Genomic DNA, 21655 nt, shown 5'->3' with positions numbered 1-21655 from the left:
TTTACACCCAATCACTCCGTAATCACATCATAAATATGATTTACATAAAATAAATATCATAATGTAGCTTATGTTTGTCCCTTGTTTTTATACAAATCTTTTTATAAATGTAAATGAAGATCTTGTAGAATTGATGGGGTCATATATCACTCCTTCAGAACCAAAATCAAGGCATATTTCACTTAACTGTCCTGACATAATATCAATATGATCCTAACAATAGACTCTATTATGTAAAGTATATAGATTTAAACCACAAGGCTCTTGAATACTTTATTCTGATTGGTTAAGAAATGTTCCACAGGTGTGCTTTATTTTTTGATAACCGGACACCTGATCTGTCAGATATGTTAAAATAACATTCAGACTAATGTTTGTGGTAACCGTGGTATAAGAGGAATAATTGTCTCTGGTCCTTTGAAAATACTTTTTAATAATAATATATTTATTCAAAATAATTCAAAGGACAGGAGTCAATTATTCCTATTATACCACAAACATTGCTCTGGTGGTTATTTTAAGACATTTGACAGGTCAGGTGTGGTCTATAGTTAAATAATAATAATAACACCTGTGGAACATTTCTCAACCAATCAGAACAAAGCATTCAACAGGCCCATAGTATAATTAAAAATAATGCACACCTCTGCTTCCAGTCATGCCGCATTACCACCTTGGGTGTGAGTTATATTTTCAAATAATTAAACAGCCCGTCGTCAATTATTCCTTAAATATTTTTACTTTGGTTGTGGGGTGAAATATGACCTCAGCAAGTTCCCAACAAGAGTCACACTTATTCTCTGATCTGAGCAGCTTTAATGTCTCTACTGGATAATATATCCAGTCATCTTACTTAATAATCACATTATAATGTTCGTTAAAACAAGTCTGTTGAATCCATATGAATCCAGCATTTCTTCTGTTTGCACTTTAGTGATTGTTCAGGTAAAAAGTGCTTTGTTATCATGAGCTGATTTGAGTTTTGTGCACCTGTCTGGAGTTCGTTTTGATTTTCTTGTAATTCATCAAATGACCAGCAGAGGACGCCGACGTCACAAAACCCGCAAAAAGAACCATTGGCACCTGCATTATTATTGAGGACAAGTGAGTTTAGCTAGAACAAAAAATATCTTTAGAAAACCTTCCCGACCTCTGTAAGTCATTTTGGGGTGAACTAACCCTTTAACATAGTATGATGACGTATTTTCCTGATAAAGACTCCCGACATTCACTGGGTCAGTTTGTTGTTTTCTGTCTCTCTCTCTCTCTCTCAGGTGCCGTTACTGAGCATGCCCAGTAGTTTGTTAGGCTCCAGGCCCTGCTGCTGTGCCATACGCTGTACGTCAAAGCCCAGGTGGGTGAGAAACTGAATGACGCTCATCTCCTGTCCCGTCATCTGATCTCTGATCGTGGGGCACGAGGGGTTGCAGTGAGGCCACGGACAGCTGTCAATCAGGTGCAGGGGACAGCCTCTGGGCGGAGCTCGAGTGCTGCTGCTGTTGCCGTGGTTACGGAGGCTGCTCTGTAGACTGCGGTCCCAGCACTGTAGTGCTCGCGGGAGGGACGTCCCCTTCACCTGGATGTCCATCCAGTAACTAGAAACACACAATTAATATATCAGTAAAATTATATTTTAACCATAACCAGTACAGTAAACTAGGTTTTCGGTAATTTTCTAACATTTGCCACAAATGTTGGTAATATTGCCATTTTTAATATTTCCATATTCAACTAATATTTCTATTTTATTTCCGTTTTAGTAAAAAAAGGCACTGCACTGCAAAAAAAAAAAAACTTTCGTCTTGTTTTCAGCACAAATATCTTATTCTTAAATCAAGATGCTTTTTTGATGAGCAAAATGGCAATAAGAAAATAAGTTTAGAAATTAGACAAAATAAAAATCTGTTAATTTTTTCTAAAACACTATATTCAAGAAAAATTCAAGAAAAAAATCTTACCCCATTGTCAGATGTTTTTGTTTGTTTTATGCACAAATTCACTTACATTTGATATTTTTGGTCTAAAACTAGACTATTATTTATTATTTTATTAGATTATTTTGCTCATCAAGGAAATCAACTTGATTAAAAAAAAAAATTAGATATTTGTACTGAAAACAAGACAAAAATACGAAGCAAGAAAGTCATTTTTTTTGCAATGTGCATAGAAAACATTTTTAATATTTAAGTTTTAATTAACATTTAAGCCTACACTGCAAAAAATGATTTTCAAGAAAAAAGTATTGGTATTTTTGTCTTGATTTCAGTAAAAATATCTAAAAATTCTTAAATTAAAATGCATTTTCTTGATGAGCAAAACGATCCAAGAAAATAATTCTAGTTTTTAGGCCAAAAATATCAAATGTAAGTGATTTTGTGCATAAAACAAGCAAAATAATCTGCCAATGGGGTAGCAAAAAAATCTAGAAATTTTTTCTTAAACACTAAATTCAAGAAAAATTTGCTTACCCCATTTTTTTTTTCACTTAAATTTGATATTTTTGTTTCTGGAAAATAATTTTTTTTGCAGTGTATATTTGGTTTAATTTCAATTAACAGACATGTTTTAGTTAATGATGGATGGTCTGTGCTCGCCATGAACAATATTTGAAAATCTAGTTCACACTTCTCCTTTAAAACATTTTTATTTGCATGAAGTCACATAACAGTGTAGTGTTTTACTGTTTATAAATGTTGGTCATTCATTGCATACTGCATGCTGTTTTACGTGCTGCTATACTCACCTTCTAGTGATGAGCTCATGGGATAAACATGATGGAGCAAACATAGCCCTGTCAATCAAAACATTAAGAACAAATCAGCAATTATTTGAAATGAAAAGCGAATCCATGTCTGTGAGATTTAAAGGCACTTACGGGACGTTTTTCATAGTGTTTCTGAGTTCAGTGCCTAAGTTTTGGATGTATCTCCACTGCCCCTCCTGCACGGGCTGACCGGTCAGATGAATGTTATCAACCATCATCTGAGCTTCATCAAATAACCACTGGACCACAAACACCGGCCCTGAGAGAGAGAATTAATATACATGCTTTACCCTTCACATTATGTCACCCTATATAGATCTATAATAATGGTTGTTAATGTATTGTGACATCTCTTACTCTTCAGAGTTGGATAAACTTTATAGCCGAAGAAACACTTCCACTCTTCACCTTCATGAAGTCGACGACATTGTTCTGGTACCACGCTGTCCCAGTATCTGAATGACACAATTTTTTTATATATAGTATGCTGTTAATCTTAAATTTTGATCTCACAGGTATACATCATGTGTACTCCTCTGTATGTCTCACCTGATTCCTCTCCGAATGGCTTCTGTGGGAGCGCAGCTCACTGTATCAATACAGTCAGTGTTACGATACTGTTTATTATCCAGAAACCAGCCTGAGTCTGACAGTCCTCGCACCTGAACCGAACCGTGACCCAGATCCTTCAGCAGCTCTGCTACAGGGTCCACATTTAACAAAACACCTGTACCACCAGCACTGTCAAACACACACACACATATATAAATATACAGGTCAGCAGGGTGAGATTTGCTGGGGGGAATGGGGGGATTATCCCCCCGGTCTTTATTTTCCTGCCTATGATGAATAATTTTGTTATCCCCAGTGGGGACAAAATTAATCCCCCCATGATTAATGATCATCAAATGGTCATATAAATGGCCTAAAACAAAGATCATTTAATCTATAATTAAAACACTGCGGTGCAATAGTGCAAATAACAGTAAAATCAGAAGTGGAGTATTATTGTCAGTGCTCCTGTGACAACACGTATAGGTTGTGTCATGATCCTTTTTAATCCATGCCTGGATTTATTAAATGCCAGCAAGCACCAATAGTCTATGTTAGCGCAAAAACACCCGATTAGCAGAAACTACCATCGGTAATCAAGGGGAACTTTAAAGGGAACATTGTGCATTGCATTTTTTCTATTAAATATTATGATTATAAACAAGTGCTTTTGCATGTCTGGTGCAAAGCATAAATGTATTCTGGCATCTACAGGTTAGGTTTCAAAATTGTTTTATTCACAAGTAAAAATATTTGAAAAACACCCCCCCCCCCTCTGATTTTTTCACAGATTACAAACTGCAGGTCAGACTTTAGGCCCTGTTTACAAGAGAACGCTCGAGGGTGAAAACGTACAAATATTTTATCGAATGCCTTTAGTTTACACAGCGATGGCGTTTTTGGGGCTTAAAAATGCAAAAAAGTGAAACCACCCTCCAGAGTGGAAATCTTAAAAAAGCTCTACCGTCGCGTTCCCGTCTAAAGGGCCCTGTCCCAAATGGCACAGTCTGGACTTGTTGTCCTCCTCAGAGTCCACACTTTGATGACATCATGTAGTGCAGACTTTAGGGACCCTTGATGCGAGTCCATGTGGGTGACCAGAGTCATATTTTGGGACAGACTCGAGCGCCACGCCGGAAATAGGAAGATACTTCAAGGACTTCTGGGTTTGTAAAGTGCGAAGCCTGCAACAGTTCGGGCCTTGCTGAAGACTGAATCAAGGGAGCAAAGAAAGTGCTGATGAGCACACTTCAAAGCATAAAAATGACAAATGGGACACCCTATGACTAAGCGAGCAAGCGCAATTTAAGGCCATGAGACCGAATTTCCACATGAAGTGCGTAATTTGGGACAGGGCCCCAGACAGCTTTGGACAAGACCTGGGAGAACAAGGAAGAAGGTTGTACGCAGGCGCATGGACTTGATGTTGTTGTGTGTCAGTGCTTCACATTGCCACCGAGCCATCTGGAGTGCATACTACAATGAATATCACACGCAGATTTCCCCCCAAAACGCTTGTATAAACGTGGAATAAAAAGTGGTAACACAACTCCACTTTTGCGTTTTCTCTTCAGATCGTTTCCGTGTAAACGTGGCCTCAGTCGCCAGTTTAATGATACAGATCTTCTGAGTATATCACTGTATTATTCATTTTAATACTGATAGTTCTGGTCCTGGATTCTGATTGGCCAGTACAGAATTTCAGTAAGTGCAGTATTTTACTATCATTGAAAAAAACATAAAAGAAGTTCATATGTAAATTTGGGACAGACACAGACCTGCTCCCCGCCAGCAGAAGAACTTTGGCATTTTCCAGTCCTTTTGTTAGAAGCTCCTTTATAACCTCCTGAATGATCAGAGACCCCATGAACACATAATCATCTGAACGAGAGAGAGAGAGAGACCTGTGTTATCCACACACACACACAGAGATTAGATTTAATATTGATGTGTGTGCGTGTCTTTGTGTGTGGTTTTTACTCTGTTCTGTATTCATTGTTGCACCGCTCCACACATCACTGGAGCAGTATGGTACAAACCTGCAGACAAAACACAAACATAAAGAAACAGACAAACATAAACACACAAACATCATCCATATGTATGTATGTATGTGTGTGTGTGTTTGTGTATGTTTGTGTATGTTTGTGTGTATCATCTTACACTCTGTTTGCATTCCACCAGTGTGGGTTTTCCTCAGGCTGTGGGGACAGAATACCTGTGCCTGAAACACACACACACACTCTGGTTTCCATGTTTTTTGGGGACATTCCATAGACGTAATGCATTTTATTCTGTACAAACTGTATATTCTATTCCCCTTACCTGCCCCATTCCCTAACCCCAACCATCACAGGAAACTGTCTGATACCTTAGATTTTCAATAAACATCATTCTGTTTGATTTATTAGCTTGTTTCCTCATGGGGACATCAAAATGTCCCCACAAGGTCACAAAAATACTGGTATTCCTATCTTTGTGGGGACAATTGGTCCCCACAACGTGATAATTACCAGGTACACACACACACACACACACACACACACACACACACACACACACACACACACACACACACACACACACACACACAGGGCTTTACTACATTAAGGTTTAGTATGAGTATGACCGCAGCTCTTGGCTACAAGGTACAGTCATTGCTTATCAGACCCCAGACATCTGTATAATATTTTGGAGGTGTATTACAGATACATATTTAAAGTTTCAGCCTCACCTGTCCTGGTCGTGGGCCATTTACTGGAGCTCATTAGACGTCTCATTGTCTCATATCTGGTGTCACATGTTTGTTTGCTGAAGCAGTACCATCCCCCTGAAAAAACATCAAACACTATCAGACTTCATGAACATCTTCAAGAGACCTCAAGTTTACTGATGATGATTTACTCACCTTCCAAGAATATCAACCATCTGCGGCTCCCCCGGGACTCTTTTATATAATAACTGAAAATATGAAGAACACATACAGTAGATTTATTCATTAAGATAAATGAGCAACAAGTGTCACATTGAACATCATGAGGACACAAATATATATGTCATATCATTGACCTATTTGTCTAAAGAGGATGATGGTCAACCTGCAAATCAGACGAGCAGTTTTTCACCTGTAGTTTATACATGAATGTGTTATTATATTCATGTATAAACAGATCTCCTTTCTTGTTAGACCTCATTGAGTTGGACACTGAGGTGATGCCAGTTTTTATGGTAATCTTTAAAAGTATCAAGCCTTTTAAATCAGCCTTTTGAAGGCACTCGTCTGGACATCTCTAATCTTCACTTTCATTTTTCTGGACTAAAAATTATATTTTGCAGATCTAAGATCACCACCTTTGGACTTCTCTCTGATGTGGTTGGACATCGTTTTATTTATCTCAGGAAAGGATTTCTTTTACCCATTAGGTTCCTCACCGACTGGGAAAGTGTCAATCTGCTTTAAGAGCTGAAGAGAGACTTTTGATTACAGATTATTGTACAAAACTCCTACCAATGAAGACCCATGAATGCACAGCCTCAAAAATTGCAGTTGGGAGTATTATCTGTATATCGGTGCTCTTTGAATGTGGAATTTATCTCAACTAAGAAAAATGAATAAATCCAAGGCACTTGAATGTAATGAAAAATAAAAAAGCCTTTATATAATCATGGCTATTGGATTGGAAATTAAACTGACTTAAGGGCTGTTGGATAGGTACACTTTATCCTGGTGGACCGATGAGAGTCCAAGAATTGAGTCAAGCACCATTCAGATACTGATTAAACTTTACTGAAGAAAGGAGGGTTTGTGTATGTGTGGTCTGTACAAATAAAACACAAAACAGATATACATAAGATATGATAAATTACACAAAATACAATAATACAGCCCAGTACTTATAAATGTAGTTAGGAATAAATTATATTATCCACACAGTAGCATTAACAATATGGGCGTGAAGTAATAACTGCAAAATATATATCAAATATCTAAATGCTCAACTTAAATCTTCATATTACAATCATATGCAATATAAATACACTTACTTATATAAACAGCAACTATCAATGTGTTAAAACCTAACAAAATAGCAATATAAATCAAACAATAAACTCGATATAGCGGGAAATGCACGGAGGATCGCGCATACATTAACACTCGATAAACGAGCTCAATAACTCAAGTTTAAATCACCTAACGGTGATATCCCGCATAACTGCAACATAAACATGCTCTGGATAATATTTATATTGTTAATAACTCACTTTCTTTGATGTACGCACACACTTGAACTTGAAACGGCTCGTAGCGCTTCCTCACAGCTCCCCTCACATTCACCTGAGTCTCTTCATGACGCGCACGGGCTTAAAGGGTACGTGCATGGTCTTAAAGGGGCCGCGCACGCAAACCGTTTGTACAGCCGCCCCCAAATTGCATACTCAATTTGAATTATGAGAGGGCCGCGTGTGCGTTAATGATGCTACAGTGGGTGTTTGAAGCTCCTCCTTTTCCTCTTCCGGAATTGGAGGTAGAACCACTAGTCGAGCCACAGGTCTCGTATAAACTTTGCCTTCGACCTGGACGTCCACTGATCTCACCTTTGAATCTTGACTAGGGTGCACCTGGACTACCATTCCAACCGGCCAGTGTGCCCTTGGCTGCTGGGGATCCATTATCATGACTACAGTGCCTTGGGTTATATCAGAGCCTGTGTGATGCCATTTATGTCTGACCTGGAGATTTGGAAGGTAATGGCGGATAAAGGAGGACCAGAAATGGTCAGCAAGCACCTGGGAGTGCTTCCATCGTCGATGACTCAGGCCTTCCTCCTTAGGGTAGATAACTGCAGGCAAGGAGCTATCGAGCCGCCCCGTGAGAAGAAGGTTGGGGGTTACTGGGTCAAGATCGGCCACATTGGAAGACACATACCCAAGAGGTTTTGAATTAAGGATGTTCTCCACCTCAATTAACACAGTCCTGAGTACTTCCTCTGATACAGATTGGGCCCCAATAGTTGCAGATAATGCCATCTTTATGGATCTTATCTCCCTCTCCCACACTCCCCCAAAGTGTGGTGCTGCAGGAGGATTGAAATGAAATGCTATCTTCTGTGGAGCGAGTCTTTGCTGAAGATCATGTGACATGGACTGGAAAGCCTCCCGGAGCTCCCGTTCTCCTCCTCGGAAATTCGTCCCTTGGTCAGACAGTAATTCCACAGGTGAGCCTCTGCGTGCAATAAACCTCCGAAGTGACATTAGAAATGAATCCGTGTCCAAACTGTGCAGAAGATCTATGTGTACGGCTCGTGTGGTAAGACACTTATAAAGGATTCCCCACCTCTTCTCCACTCGCCGTCCAATCTTTATAAGGAAGGGACCAAAGCAATCAACTCCAGTGGAGTAGAACGCAGGTTTGTAAAGACGCAGCCGTGCTAAGGGAAGGTCTGCCATTTTGGGAACAGATGGTTTGGCTCTCAAACGCTGGCATTCTGTACAAGCATGCTGCAGGTTACGAATTGCCTCTCTTCCTCTTAGAACCCAGAATTGCCGTCTTACTTCTGCAAACACTCTATCAGGGCCTGGGTGGCAGAGATTCTTATCATAGTCCTGGAGAAGTAGCTTCACAGCGGGATGTTTGGCATCCAGAACTACAGGATGTTTCACAGCAGGATCTAACGTTTCCGCACGCCTCAGCCTACCACCAACTCTGAGTAGATTCGAAGCCTCATCATATTCGGGAGCTAAGGTGAGTAGGCGACTGCTACGTTGAAGATCCTTGCCAGACTTCAGTCGTTGTAATTCCTCTTGGAAACTCTCATCCTGTATCTTCTGGAGGATGTAAGTCTCCGCTGCTTGGTAAGTACCTGCTGTAGGTTCCCCTGGTTCTCCCGCCGCCCCATGTAGCTCCCGTGCAGTTGTTTCCATGAGTTCTGTCCATGTTCTGTGCTCACTGCCAATTAGTTCCTTTGTATTTGTTACTCCACAGAATGAAGATTTCTTTAGCTCCGACTTGTCAATTGCAGTGCGCTCTGTCGGGTTTGACGGCCAGTTTTCTGGTGGATGGAGCAGAAATGGGGGTCCTTGACACCACCTGTTGGGCCTCGAGAGATCACTCAGGGTCTTTCCACGTGTAAGATCGTCGGCTGGATTTTGAACCGAATCCACATATCGCCAGGCAGTGAGGTTGGTTAGCTCGTGGATTTCAGCCACCCTGGTCCCGACGAAAACTTTGAAATGGCAAGACTCTGAGTGTATCCATGACAGCACAGTAGTGGAGTCTGTCCAAAGGATTGTGTGGCGAATGGGCAACGTTAACTCCTTTCTTAAGAGGTTTGCCAACTGTGCACCAGTTACAGCAGCACAGAGCTCTAGACGTGGCACTGACAGGACTCTTCTTGGTGCTACTCTAGAGCGCGCCAGGACGAACGAGATGTGGATCTTACCAAGCTGATCTTCAGTACGCAGGTAAGCGACTGCTCCATATGCGCTTTCTGACGCATCGCTGAATATGTGAAGATCTGTAACAGCTCTGACTTGGTCTACTGATGCTGGTAAGTACGCTCTTGAGAAACTGATCTTGGGAAGAAACGGCAGCTCACTTTCCCATTCGTTCCAACTTTGGACTAAGGCTTGTGGAAGTTGAGTATCATCCCAGCCATGCTGTTTACTCCAAAGCCTTTGCACCAACACCTTTCCCCGGGTGGTGTACGGAAGGATATACCCCAGGGGGTCGTACTGACTGGCTAAAACTTTGTAAATAATCCGCATGGTAGGAGCACCATGAACTATGGGACGGTGGCGGTATGTCAGTACATCTGAAGGGCAGTTCCAGCTAAGTCCCAAAGTAGACTCCTGGACCTCTGTCTTTTCATGAGCCAACCAAAGTTCAAGACCATCTGACCTGGCTTCACATGGAAGATGTTGCACGACAGCAGGTACGTTGCTGGCCCACTGTCTCAATTCAAAGCCCCCTTCAGCTAACAGCCCCCTCAACTTGTCCACCAATTGCTTAGCCTCCTCTTTTGATGGCAGACTCTGTAAGCAGTTGTCCACGTAGAAACATTGTTCTACTGAAAACCTCACGTCTTCGTCGGGTTGGCTGTGTTCTTTCACGTGACGCTGTAAGGCAAAAGTAGCACAGCAGGGGCTACACGTCGTCCCGAAGGGAAGAACTTGCCACTCAAAGACATCAGGGGCACCACCTTCCTTTGAGTCACGCCAGATAAACCGAAGAAGAGGTCTATCTTCTGGAAGAAGGCGGACCTGATGAAACATGCCCTTGATGTCTGCGCTTATGGCCACTGCATGCTCACGGAACCTGAGTAAGACCCCAAGGAGTGATGAACCCAAGGTGGGACCAGCAAGGAGTGATTCATTCAGACTGATGCCATTGAACTTAAAGGAGCAGTCAAACACCACACGGTTCTTCCCATTATGACTTACCATGTGGTGGGGAATAAACCAAGTTTCACCATCTTTGTCCCTCTCTTTGGGACTGAGCCTTTTGATAGCTCCAGACTGTACCAGTTTCTGAATCTCTGCAGAATAAGCTTCAGCCTGTTGAGAGTCTCTTGCCAATTTCCTTTCAGTACTTCGTAAACGTGGCATGACGGCTTCCATCGTGGCGTGGAGATAGGGCATGTCACCCTTACGCAGCAAAGGTGTTGCATACCGTCTTGTTCCCTCCACCTCTACGCGAACAGTCTTAGACTCCAGAAGCTCGATGGCCTCTCTGTCGTGCTTAGATCTTGTGCACTCTTTAACATTCTGAAATGGCAGAACATCCACTTGCCACAGCCTTTCAACATGCTTGAGTACCTCAGCAGTACAGGGTGAAGTGCAAATGTGTAGACATTGGTTTGGCTTGAGTCTGTGTTCCAGTAAGCTGGTAGGTCCCTGAAGTGTCCATCCCAGTTTGGTTCTTATAGCAGCTGGACCTCCAGCAGGACCAAGTCTCACCGGTTCGATAGGTGAGATAATGTGGGTTTGATCTGCACCAACTAGGATGAGAGGCTTCACTCTTTCAAAGCACGGCAGTGGTAATCCAGCCAGGTGATTGTATTGCTTCTGCAGCTTAGGAATTGGGTAAGAGTGATCTATTAGATCAAGCTGAGGGGCAGTGAAAGCTCCAGATATAAGATAACGTTTACTTGGCTTGGTGTATGGAGAAATGTGAAATGAAACTGCAGCGCCATTGATAGTCTGCACATCATGTCTGATAGTTCTCAGAGCTAAATTTTCTGGAGTCCCTTGTAGACCAAGCTTCTGTGCGGCCTCTGTTAGGAGCATCGTACGCTCTGAGCCATCATCGAGGATTGCAAACGTGTCCAGTGTGTTATCTCCATGATGCAGCAGCACTCTGACAACTTTGAGTAAGACTTTCTTACTGCTGGTTGGTTTGTTCAGGTACAATGTCTGCGTTGCTGAACTAACTAGACATGCCTCTGTTTTGGATGCTTCAGTGGCCGGCCTCTCATTAACCTCATGAAGAATTCGTAGATGCTTTCTCTGACAAAGCGGACATGGTTTCTTCAAACCGCATTGGGCAGCCTGATGAGCACGGCCGCACCGCCAACATCTTCGACTGGTGCGTATCCACTCCGAGAGTTGGTCTTTGGTGAGGGTCGGAATTTTGGGGCATTGACTGAATGCATGCTCTGAGTTTTGACAGTAGAAGCAATAAACTGCGAGCTTACTCTTGGCCCTTTCCTCATCCTTGGCCGCAGGATATGTAATTATTGCCTCCAAACTATTTCCAGACCCAGTCAGTAAAGTGGCAGTGGTTCGACGTGACCGCTGAGCTACCCGGGACTCTGTTTTGGGTCGGCTCTCCTTCCTGATGGTTTGATCATCGTAACTTTGACACCAGGATTCATATTTGAGCCAGTCTGCCAGATCCATCAGTGAATATGTCACTCCAGGCAGGTGTAACATATGGCGGCGAAAATCGGCCCGTCTTTCAGGTGGCAGTTTACTGAGAAGACGTGCAACATGCGACCCACACTGCAACTCAATGTTACCTTCCTGGCCTAATGTCTTAAGCAGACCAACTAAAGACTGCACTTGGAGGGAGAACTTCTCAAAGGCTGATGGATCATTGCGACTGATATCAGGGGAATCGAGAATAGTGGCGATTCTCTTCAATGCTACCTGGTGAGGCTGACCAAACCGCTCGTTGAGGGCCATCATGGTGTCCCTGTACGGTGTTGGAGAATGCAGGTAGGAGTCAGCTATTAGACAAGCATCCTCTAGCTTCAGATGGTCAACTAGGATCTGATATTTGAACATTTCTGTACTGTCAGGTGGTAAGAGGTTATCCAAGGCCATCTTCAGACGAGCGAACTCACTCGGATCTTTGTTCCGGAAGTAAGGAATAGTGGGGCATGGTCCTTTGTAATACTTCTCTGTCGTATCCACAGACGCCATTGCAGGTGATAAGTTATGGGATGCCATTCGGGGATGCCCAGGATAAGGATGTTTGGGTGTATCCCATGGTTGATCATGAGCATACTGGGAATACATCTGCGGGGCAGGAAACTGACCATACCTCAGCCACTCCTCACGCTGACTTGAATGCTTAAAGTCCATAGACCTATCTGCAGAAGTGGGTTTGGAGGTAAGTGTAGGTGGGACTCTGGTGTCACTGATACTCTTGTGCCTGTCATTATACTGATCTGTGATTTCTCGCATTTTCACGAATCTTGGCTCCTCACAGGAAACAGGCGGAGGAGGCTCTGGCCAGTCGTCATCACCCGCCTGTACCTCATGGTGAAATGTAACAGATGGATGGATAAACTGGGTGTTAGGAGTAGCTGAAGGCCTCTGGAGATGACATGCTCTCTCTAAAAGCTGAACCAGTTCGTCTTTGGCGGTCTCGATCTGTTTCAGATAACCTTGAATGGCCTGCTGTGTTTCACGGAGATTAGAACTCTCCTCTAAGATCCTCTGCAAGGTTACAGAGCCAGCATCTGATCGATCGCTCTGGTATCCACCACTCTCACCACAGGTAAGGAACTCTGCATGAACCTGAGATTGTGGTTGACGATTTTGACTTCGCGATGATGCATGACGGGAAAGACTGGGGGTGCATCGCTGAGAAGTGCGTTGCTGAGGGTTGTGTTGGCAGTCACAACTCTCATCTCTGGCAGTCAGGCTTAGAGGAGGAAAAGGAACAGGAGAACTATGTGCTCTTTTAGGTTTTCTGGCTGATGCTGTGACATGTGAGGAAGAGTTATCATCATCAGATGACTCCACTGCTTGCTCTCTCTGACTACTTGATGGCATTGATTTACATGGACTCAGAAAATCTACCTCATAATCTTGTAAGTAGGCAGGACGACGCTTAGGACGAACCGCAGGGTTTCCTGGTTTAGAATGGGCTGACATCTTTATCCAGGGAAGTGCCTATCCGGCTCGAAGGACCAGTTATTGGATTGGAAATTAAACTGACTTAAGGGCTGTTGGATAGGTACACTTTATCCTGGTGGACCGATGAGAGTCCAAGAATTGAGTCAAGCACCATTCAGATACTGATTAAACTTTACTGAAGAAAGGAGGGTTTGTGTATGTGTGGTCTGTACAAATAAAACACAAAACAGATATACATAAGATATGATAAATTACACAAAATACAATAATACAGCCCAGTACTTATAAATGTAGTTAGGAATAAATTATATTATCCACACAGTAGCATTAACAATATGGGCGTGAAGTAATAACTGCAAAATATATATCAAATATCTAAATGCTCAACTTAAATCTTCATATTACAATCATATGCAATATAAATACACTTACTTATATAAACAGCAACTATCAATGTGTTAAAACCTAACAAAATAGCAATATAAATCAAACAATAAACTCGATATAGCGGGAAATGCACGGAGGATCGCGCATACATTAACACTCGATAAACGAGCTCAATAACTCAAGTTTAAATCACCTAACGGTGATATCCCGCATAACTGCAACATAAACATGCTCTGGATAATATTTATATTGTTAATAACTCACTTTCTTTGATGTACGCACACACTTGAACTTGAAACGGCTCGTAGCGCTTCCTCACAGCTCCCCTCACATTCACCTGAGTCTCTTCATGACGCGCACGGGCTTAAAGGGTACGTGCATGGTCTTAAAGGGGCCGCGCACGCAAACCGTTTGTACAATGGCTGAAGCATTTAAAATCAAACAGGCAATAGCACACCAATGCGTTTCACCCAAGCCTTCATCTTTTTATATTTTTCAATTCATTCAAGTGTCTTGGATTGATTCGTTTTTCTGAGTTTGCCTGTTCTCCCTGTGTCAGGTTTTCTCTCCGGTTTCCTCCCACAAACCAAAAACATGCAAGTACTGTAAAATGAATTGGAGATACCAACCTGTGTATGGATTAACATTAACTGTTTTTTTCCACCATGAATATAGCCAAAAATACTGCAATGGTGTGAAGAATAAAGGAATAAAGAAATCCCAAAATTTGTCTTTTATACTTTCATTCAGTGTTTTAGGTTAAAACCTAAAGATTATTTTGAGAAATCGTTGTTGTATTTTCTCTGGAGACCTCTGGATTAGGTGTCAAATACACACAGAAAAGTCATTTTAGTTGTTAGATATTGAATTTGATCTTTGGTCAAGCAAAACTAGAAAATAGAGCAGACAAAAATGTCACGTGTGTTTTAAGTATTTGTAAAAAGTCGTGGATGATCTTCCTTCATTTGAGTTTAAAGGAGCACTGTCCTCTGTGTTTAATGTTGAATTGTTTTTCACCAATTTTTGTAGATTATTTGTATTTCTTTATCTTTTGTATTTTTTGATACTAAAGAGCCGTGCTGTAACTTACATGTTTTGTAGCCTGATGACATTTAGTTAAATACTGCTGTTTATATTATATTATATTAATAACTGCAAAACATCCCGGACAGGGATTATCTTAAGCCAGTACTAGACTAGAATATTTAAGTCATTTTGAAAAGCATAATTTATAAATAAACACTACATGGTGTGCATCTTAAGACAACACTTGCACTGACATATTTTAAGATCAGAGCAAGTGGTTTTTAGATCAAAACAACACTAACATTTAAGTTAGTCTGGGACTATAGGCTTAAGCCCTGTCTGGGAAACCGCCCTTAAATTACCTCAGGCTGCATTTTAAATTGAAGTAGTTTTGACCCATTACAGAAAGTTATAATTTGTTCATATTACTGCTGTCTGTACACTTAACTACTGAAAAGAGAACAAACAGATCTCTCGCTCATCCTCACATCTTATCACAGATCTGATCAAGGCGGATCAGGAAAGGATCCAGAATACAGACGTCAGACACAGATCGATTCAGACATGAGTTTAAAGAGAAAATAATAAATGTTAAAGACGAGCATCTATAAATACAGACACATGATCTTTACAGCAAAACTATTTTCTGACCATTGATCATGTGTGTGTGTGTGTGTGTGTGTGTGTGTGTGTGTGTGTGTGTGTGTGTGTGTGTGTGTGTGTGTGTGTGTGTGTGTGTGTGTGTGTGTGTGTGTGTGTGTGTGTGTGTGTGTGTGTGTGTGTGTTGCGTGTATGTTTGAGGGTGTTTAGATGTGGGCAGAAGTCTATATGAGGGTATATGTGGTTGTCCTATGTTTGTTTTTGTGCGGTCAAGTGTGTATTTGTGTGTGTGTGTGTGTGTGTGTGTGTGTGTGTGTGTGTGTGTGTGTGTGTGTGTGTGTGTGTGTGTGTGTGTGTGTACTGCACTGGAATCCCTTTGATGTGCACAAACTTTACCAGCGTTTCTGGATCTCTGTCATTTAATGTAGTGGATGCTTATAAATAGAGAGTTAACAACTAACATCTTTAAGAGGTTAAATTTGAATAAGAGAAAATCTGACTGCTCAGAATTGTTTGATATTTTTCACTATATTTAATCACACAGTTAATAGTTTATTATACAAATATTGTACATTAAAAGTCATGCGTAATGAAAGCAGGTTTAGCTTAATGATGTCATACATCAATACCCATAACTTAACAGTCATTGTAATGTATCATGTCTTTTAACTAACTGTTTAACTAGCACAGAGTGGTGAATGAGATTCAGTGAGTTTAAATGTGTGTTGTGTTTGTGTGACATCATCATTCATCTCACCTGCGGCTCGTGCCGTCCCTACCTGATGTTTTTACTGAAACCACTAAGTGTTTCAAAAGATGCCAAGATAAACTTAACCGCAAGGATTCTGCTGTGCTCCACCAGACGGATAATTCATATCTGTCCTGTTGTCTGGGAATGTGAGGAATTAATATCTGACTGTGATCTCGGCTTAAAGCAATAATAGTGTCTGTTTGCCTTGATTTTACTCAATTATCTCTTTTTTTTCTCATATTGATAGAGATCTTTATAAAACTTCAAAGTCTTTAGAGGCTGTTTAAATAATATTCAGACACCACACAAATAAACCAGCTTCAAGTTCAAATGTGATTAAATAAAAAAATTTTTACAGCAGACACCTGTTACAAAACCTTGTAGTGACAGTAATCATAAAATACTATAGTAATATTATGTTGAATATGGTATAATATCTCATTCTCACTGTAAAAAAATGCTTGGTTTTGCAAATAAATTCAACCAATTATTTTTAAGTAAGACATAACTTATAAAATTGAGTTGAAATGTTTAACTTCATTTTTTAAGTTAAAGTAACATAAAAAATATATGTTGGTTTGACAAAAATGATGCATATTTTCTTTTACAGTGCATGGTACCTCCACAGATGTTTTAAGGGGATATTTTTGACAAAAAAGTAATTTAATAATATCAATGAGCATATCTGAAACACTGACAATTTAACCGTCAAACATAATTTCCCATCAATAAGTCAAATACATTGTGTTGTAAAAATAGATTCAACTCCAACTCCAATAAAGTGTATTTGATTTGGATTTTAATGTCCCAGATGTATTTCTTGCATTTATTTAAAACATTATAATTTAATTCATATTGTCTTATATATTAGACTGAGGTTTAACTGAGGTTTATGTGTCCATCCACAACACACTGAGGTTTAAACCTACAACCCTTCAGCTACCAGCACAGACCTGCACCCATGATCACCTCTGTCCAATATAACCAAATGTGTTTTTTGCATTTTAAAGATAAAGCCTAAAACACAGCATCACTTACCCAGCGGGTGAACCATCATTACAGGTGACGGATGAGTTCACCAAAAACTGAAGCTTCATCTCCTGGTCCAGTTTCTGTGATGAGCATGGATAGAGAGATTGGGCCAAATTTTTCACCTGAGTCATGAAACTGTCCATGTTTCCCTCCACAGCTGTGAAATCCAGAGGAAAACTCTCGGGTGTCTCCGGCCGGCGGGTCTGAGCCCGGTGCCCTCGAACCCTCCTGCCATCCACAGACATGAAGAGCAGAAGAACCAGGAGAGCCCTACTGATCATCTCCAGTGTATCTTAGACAAACCTTTCTGTTTAGTCTTTAAATCCACAAGGGTTTTTCATGAACACAAACTGGATCTTCTGAACTTTAATCCTGAAAGATTTAAAACGTACAGAAGAAGAGCTCAGTCTAAACTCCTCCTGTGTCCAGATGCCTGTAAGCGTCTCTGTTCTTAGTGGGTTTATTTTTTGGGTGTTTTATTGCTATCCTGTCAGCCAATCAGCAAGGGAGGCTGGTGATGGGGGAGTGGTTAACTTCTGTCAGCCAATGAGCCGCGAGGGCTGGTCTAAAGGGGCTTGGCTCAGTGACACGCGTGTCCCTTTGATCTCCAGTGTCTCATTCCATGTCGTTTTAATGTCAGTACTGAGATTCAATACTTGTGATCTTGGTATTGTATTTTTTTACATATGTAGAAAGTCTCGATTACAGAAATCTCAGAAAACGAGACGGATATTATAGACACTTCATCATGTTACAGTTTCATTCATATAGTTTTATTAAATATATATTTTATTAAACTAAAATGTGTTAATGGTGTATAGACAGAGGAGAAGTGTGAGTCTGGTTACTAACAGCTTCTGAAGTTTTTGGATTTATTTCCACACAGTCGCCTCTGGCTGCTCACTGAATGTTTACAGACATCTATTAAAACATCATTTACTGATTTAGTAAAGGAAACGATTCAATGAAGACATTGTACTGCAATAGAGCTGTTATGAAAGAATGTGCATATTGATATTTTATTATACATAAATAAAACTTGAATCAGATCTGTTATTGTTTAAATTTAAAAGACTAAACATTTCACCAAAAGAAACGATAAAACACATTATGTTGGAGATAAATACAAAAATACAGTTTGTCAGACGTTAGTGACATGAAGATATTTATAGTTAATAATGTGTGATGAGAGAGTTTAAGGTGAAGGGAATGAATAAATATAACTGCTATAAAACACCTGTATGAACTTCATTCATCTACTAAAATCACACTGAGACCACGGGATTAAAAGTCAAAGAATAGTGCTTAGAAAGTTAGCTTGACACGCAGACATTTATGTCATATACAAACTGTACCGTCTGTGTGAGAATACATCTGTATTAAAATAAATGAATGGATTTATATATCACATCATGATTGAATGCATCAACAGTTGTGCAGTTTGTGGTGTGCAGAAGATTCCTAAATAACACAAAACTTACTGGATCGTTTTAAATGAAGTGGGAAAACATCGATGGGATTGATTTCTGTTTGCCAGTGAACTCACTTTACTCTGAGAGGTCAAACACACACAACACAACACAACACAACACACATCTGAAGTTTGATTTCCTCTCCTGATAGTCCGTGTGGATAAGAACACAACTGTGACTTTGTGCTGTTATTTCCCCAATCACACGATCCAACAACACAACCCATAACACAAACAACAACACAACCCATCACATGATCCATCACATAAAAACAAAACCCACAAATAACAAAAACAACAACACATTACACAATCAATAACAAAAGCAACACAACCCATCACACAATCAATAACAAAAACAACAACAACACAACCCATCACGCATCCAATAACACAAACAACAACACAACTCATCGCACAACCTGTCACTCAAACAACATCACAACCCATCACATATCCAATAACACAAACAACAACACAACTCATCACACAAAAACAACACAACCCATCAAACAACAAATAACAAAACAACAACACAACCAGTCACAAAATCAATAACATAAACAACAACACATCTCATCACACAACCTGTCACATAAACAACATCACAACCCATCACGTAACCAATAACACAAACAACAACACAACTCATCACAAAAAACAACAACACAACCCATCAAACAATCAATAACAAAAACAACAACACAACTCATGACACATGTCACACAAACAACATCACAACCCATCAGGCATCCAATAACACAAACAACAACACAACTAATCGCACAACCTGTCACACAAACAATGTCACAACCCATCACGCATCCAATAACATAAACAACAACACAAGTCATCACACAACCTGTCACACAATCAACATCACAACCCATCAGGCATCCAATAACAGAACCAATAACACAAACAACAACACAACCCATCACACATCCAAAAACACAACCAATAACACAAACAACAACACAACACATCACAAAAAACAACAACACAACCCATCAAACAATCAATAACAAAAACAACAACACAACTCATGACACATGTCACACAAACAACATCACAACCCATCAGGCATCCAATAACACAAACAACAACACAACTAATCGCACAACCTGTCACACAAACAATGTCACAACCCATCACGCATCCAATAACATAAACAACAACACAAGTCATCACACAACCTGTCACATAAACAACATCACAACCCATCACGTAACCAATAACACAAACAACAACACAACTCATCACAAAAAACAACAACACAACCCATCAAACAATCAATAACAAAAACAACAACACAACTCATGACACATGTCACACAAACAACATCACAACCCATCAGGCATCCAATAACACAAACAACAACACAACTAATCGCACAACCTGTCACACAAACAATGTCACAACCCATCACGCATCCAATAACATAAACAACAACACAAGTCATCACACAACCTGTCACACAATCAACATCACAACCCATCAGGCATCCAATAACAGAACCAATAACACAAACAACAACACAACCCATCACACATCCAAAAACACAACCAATAACACAAACAACAACACAACCCATCACACATCCAAAAACACAACCCATCACACATAAACAACACAATCCATCAAAAATCAATTTCAAAAACAACAACACAACCCATCACACATCCAAAAACACAACCAATAACACAAACAACAACACAACCCATCACACATCCAAAAACACAACCCATAACACATAAACAACACAATCCATCAAAAAATCAATTTCAAAAACAACAACACAACCCATCACACAATCATCAACACAAACCATCCCCCAAAAACAACAACCCATCACATAAACAACACCACAAATCCTTAACCTAAAAAAGAAAAAGAAACATACAGCAGAATAATGTCTGTGTAATACGACAGTTACCTTTTCTGAGCACTTTGGACAATCTTCATTCACAACAGCACAATGATATTGAGAATGAACACAACACACACAAACACAATTGTTTTAACACTAGTTGGTGTGTAATGGTTACATTTGTCAATTCAATCTTTGCAGTTTGTGTGACGCCCGAACAGAGGGAGTCACACCCGGTCGGGTGGAATTCATTCCACAGGGCTTCAAAGAGATGCCGCCCCCCTTACACACACACACACACACACACACACACACAAATGGACACACACATACATGGACACACACCTCCAGAGGATCTGTCCCTGATTGAGTCTCTTTGACATACACCTCCTGTTCTATCAGAAACATGCACTTAAATTACTCACAGATGGACACACTCACGGCAGCGTGACACCGGGTGCCCGAGGGCTACAAACATCAGGGCAATGATTAGAAAGATCCAGAAGAAGCTTTAAAGATCTGTCTCCGAATCTCACACTTCACCCGATTCAAATCCGGGTCACCATTCACTCTTCATTGTGTCTGTTCAACTCTTTAACTTCAGCTGAATCTTTCCCTGGGAAACACCAGAGTTGTGATTATTCTGTTGTGTAGTGTTTCTTCAATCTGCAATCTGAAATTAGCTCACGTAGTCGGTTTTATCATCTCTTACTCTGACACCCAAAACATCCCTGTTCAGCCATCGCTACGCCCCCATGATCCTCTCTGATCCAACGGGCCTCTACTTCACTTATTTAGATTCTTTTGATCCTCTGACATCAAAGAGATCCAGAGAGA

At 40.5% G+C, this 21655-nt stretch overlaps 2 protein-coding genes across 2 annotated transcripts; both read right to left on the bottom strand.

The window, feature by feature from the left end:
* Positions 1 to 462: 462 nt before the first annotated feature.
* notum1b (notum, palmitoleoyl-protein carboxylesterase b) lies at positions 463 to 17913 on the bottom strand. Its single transcript, XM_065259223.1, has 11 exons — positions 17484 to 17913; positions 6225 to 6277; positions 6051 to 6146; positions 5480 to 5540; positions 5297 to 5355; positions 5095 to 5197; positions 3314 to 3505; positions 3122 to 3219; positions 2876 to 3023; positions 2744 to 2791; positions 463 to 1595 (listed from the first exon to the last, which is right to left on the bottom strand). The coding sequence occupies exons 1-11, from the start codon at positions 17756 to 17758 to the stop codon at positions 1271 to 1273; spliced, it is 1458 nt and encodes a 485-aa protein (XP_065115295.1). The 5' UTR covers positions 17759 to 17913; the 3' UTR covers positions 463 to 1270.
* Positions 6995 to 11001, bottom strand: LOC135740721 (uncharacterized). Its single transcript, XM_073811782.1, has 2 exons — positions 7580 to 11001; positions 6995 to 7134 (listed from the first exon to the last, which is right to left on the bottom strand). The coding sequence occupies exon 1, from the start codon at positions 10952 to 10954 to the stop codon at positions 7754 to 7756; it is 3201 nt and encodes a 1066-aa protein (XP_073667883.1). The 5' UTR covers positions 10955 to 11001; the 3' UTR covers positions 6995 to 7134; positions 7580 to 7753.
* Positions 17914 to 21655: the final 3742 nt, after the last annotated feature.

Source organism: Paramisgurnus dabryanus, chromosome 14 (genome assembly GCF_030506205.2).
Source record: "Paramisgurnus dabryanus chromosome 14, PD_genome_1.1, whole genome shotgun sequence".
NCBI lineage: Eukaryota > Metazoa > Chordata > Actinopteri > Cypriniformes > Cobitidae > Paramisgurnus > Paramisgurnus dabryanus.
This window is presented reverse-complemented; position numbering and strand designations above follow the sequence as displayed.